This window comes from Solanum stenotomum, chromosome 6, assembly GCF_019186545.1.
Source record: "Solanum stenotomum isolate F172 chromosome 6, ASM1918654v1, whole genome shotgun sequence".
NCBI lineage: Eukaryota > Viridiplantae > Streptophyta > Magnoliopsida > Solanales > Solanaceae > Solanum > Solanum stenotomum.
Genome location: NC_064287.1, coordinates 25,289,501 through 25,292,555, shown reverse-complemented (window position 1 = coordinate 25,292,555; position 3,055 = coordinate 25,289,501). Strand labels below are relative to the sequence as shown.

General features: G+C 41.2%; 1 protein-coding gene across 1 annotated transcript; it reads right to left on the bottom strand.

Annotated features, from left to right (window-relative positions):
* Positions 1-534: 534 nt before the first annotated feature.
* On the bottom strand, positions 535-1,017 carry LOC125868615 (uncharacterized). The gene has a single exon (XM_049549234.1). It carries the CDS (start codon positions 1,015-1,017, stop codon positions 535-537), a length of 483 nt encoding a protein of 160 aa, XP_049405191.1.
* Between the last annotated feature and the right edge of the window lie 2,038 nt (positions 1,018-3,055).

Sequence of the window (3,055 nt, the reverse complement as noted above, 5' to 3'; positions counted from 1 at the left end):
GTTTCACGTCTCCAGCCTTAAACCATCCTATGAGTGATCTACATACCCTCCCGTAAAGTGCCTCAAACGGTGTCATATCTATGTTGGAGTGGTAACAATTATTATAGGAGAACTCACACAAAGGTAAGAACTTATCCCAATTCCCTCCAAAATCAATGACACATGTCCTCAACATGTCTTCTAACACTTGAATAGTCCTCTCTGAGTGCCCGTCCGTCTGTGGATGTAAAGAGGTACTAAAAGTTAGTTGTGTGCCCAATTCATCATGTAATTTCCTCCAAAACTTGGAGGTGAATTGTGTACCATGGTCTGAAATGATAGAAAGGGCCACCCCATGCAACCTCACTATCTCTTTCACATAAACCTTAGCCAATTGTTCAACATTATAATATATTCTTACCAGAATAAAATGGGCTGACTTAGTCAATTTGTCGACCACTACCCAAATAGAATCAAATTTCCCCAAAGTCTTGGGAAGACCAACCACAAAATCCATGGCTATCATTTCCCACTTCCATTCCAGAATTGCATTCTCTAAAGCAAACCTTCATGCCTTTGATGTTCATACTTTGCTTGTTGGCAATTTTGACACTTAGCTACAAACTCTGCTATATCCTTCTTCATGTCTGGCCACCAATAAATTCGTTTCAAATCTCGGTAGATCTTGGTTACGCCTGGATGAATGAAATATCGCGAACCATGAGACTCCATCAACAAATTCTGAATCAAGTCATCAACTCGAGGAACACAAATCCTTCCTCTAAAACTAAGAACATCTTCCGCATCAAGAGTGGTCTCTTGTGCCTTACCAGTCGCAGTCTTCTTCTTAACTTCATTCAAATTTTCATCCTCAAATTGTTTGGCCTTGATCTCCTTAATGAACGTGGCCCTAACCTCTATGCTAGTTAGCACCCCATCTTTTTCTGAGATGCCCAACTGCATGAATTTAGACTTCAAGGTCTGAATTTCCTTAGCCAAAGGTTGCTTAGTTATAGTCAAGCAAGCTAAACTGCCCATACTTACTGCTTTTCGGCTCAAAGCGTCTGCCACTATAATAGTCTTACTCGGATGGTATTGAATGGTCACATCATAATCTTAGAGTAACTCCATCCACCTTCGTTGTCTCAAATTCAGATCCTTTTGAGTGAAGACATGATGCAAGCTACGATGATCAGTAAACACCTCACACTTAACACCATAAAGATAATGCCGCCACATCTTAAGAGCAAACACTACCACGGCCAACTCCAAATCATGCGTTGGATAATTCCTCTCATGCACCTTCAATTGTCGCGATTCATAGGCTATGACATTCTTATCCTGCAATAACACAATACCCAAACCCGAATGTGAAGCATCATAATAATCAATAAAGTCTTTACCTTCAACCGGTAGTGCTAGAATAGGTGCGGTGGTCAAAAGAGCCTTGAGCTTTTGAAAACTCTCCTCACATTTTTCAGTCCATTCAAATGGTATCTCCTTTTTGGTCAAATTTGTCAAGTGAGTGGCAATAGAAGCAAAGTTCTTCACAAATCAACGATAGTAGCTAGCGAGCCCCACAAAACTCCTAACTTCCGTCACAGAGCTAGGCAAAACCCAACTCTTAACCGCCTCAATCTTTTGAGGATCTACCATTACCCCTTATTTTGAAACTACATGCCCCAAGAATGCAACTGAAGTCAACCAAAATTCACACTTAGAAAATTTAGCATACAACCTTTGTTTCCCAAGAACACCCAGAACAATACGAAGATGGTCGGCATGCTCTTCCTCACTTTTCGAATAGGACAAAATGTCATCAATGAAGACTATAACGAACGAATCGAGTAAGGGTTAGAACACACCATTCAACAAACTCATAAAAGTTGCAGGCGCATTAGTCAAACCAAAAGACATAACTAGGAACTCATAGTGCCCATAGCGGGTCATAAACACCGTCTTGGCCACATCCTCAGGCCTAATCTTTAACTGATGGTAACCAGACCTTAGATCAATCATAGAGAAAATTGATGCACCTTGCAATTGGTCAAAGAGGTCATCTATTCGAGGCAATGGGTACTTGTTTCGAATGGTGACCCTATTCAATTTCTGATAATCTATACACATCCTCAAACTACCATCATTTTTCTTAACAAACAAAACTGGGGCACCTTATGGGGAAGCACTAGGATGAATAAATCCTTTCTCAAGAAGTTCTTGGATTTGAGCCTTAAGCCCTCTTAGTTCTGTCGGAGCCATGCGATATGGAGGGATGGAAATGGGACGAGTACCGAGTTCTAAATCAATGCAGAAATCTATATCTCTATCTAGACACATACAAGGCAAATCATTAGGAAACACTTCTCTAAATTCTAAAACCACATGAATAGACTCAATAGATGGAGACTCAACCTCAACATCCCCCATATGAGCTAAATAAGCCAAACAACCCTACACTACCAGTTTTCTAGCCCGAATGGAGAATATGATCTTAGCTTGCTTAGGCTTGTACACCCCTTCCCACTTAGGCTTGTACACCCCTTCCCACTCTAACTTTTCCCTTCCCGGAATTTCTAGAGTTATAGACTTAGTATTACAATTAAGCACAACATAATAGGGGGACAACCAGGTCATGCCTAAGATTATATCAAAGTCAGTCATATCCAAAATCACCAAATCATCCCAAGTCTGAAAACCCATAAACAAAATAAGACAAGCACGATAGACATGGGTGACTATGGCAGACTTTCCAACTAGGGTAGAAACATGGATGGGGGCCTGAAGTATATAAAAAATCATAGCAAATTCTGAGGCAAATCTCACGGAAACATAAGAACAGTAGAACCCTGATCAAATAACACATTAGACAAGAATAGTACCTGTGATCACTGTGTCAGACACCTCTACCTTTGTCTTACCCGGAAAGGCATTACACTGAGCCATATCATCGTGATGAGTGACTTCTCTGCCTGGCTTCACTGTACCTCTGCCTGCGTTACCATTTCCCCTACCTTCGCGGCCTCGCTGATTTTCCTCCTCGCCCACCTTGTGGACGCGCTCAACCATTATTACCATT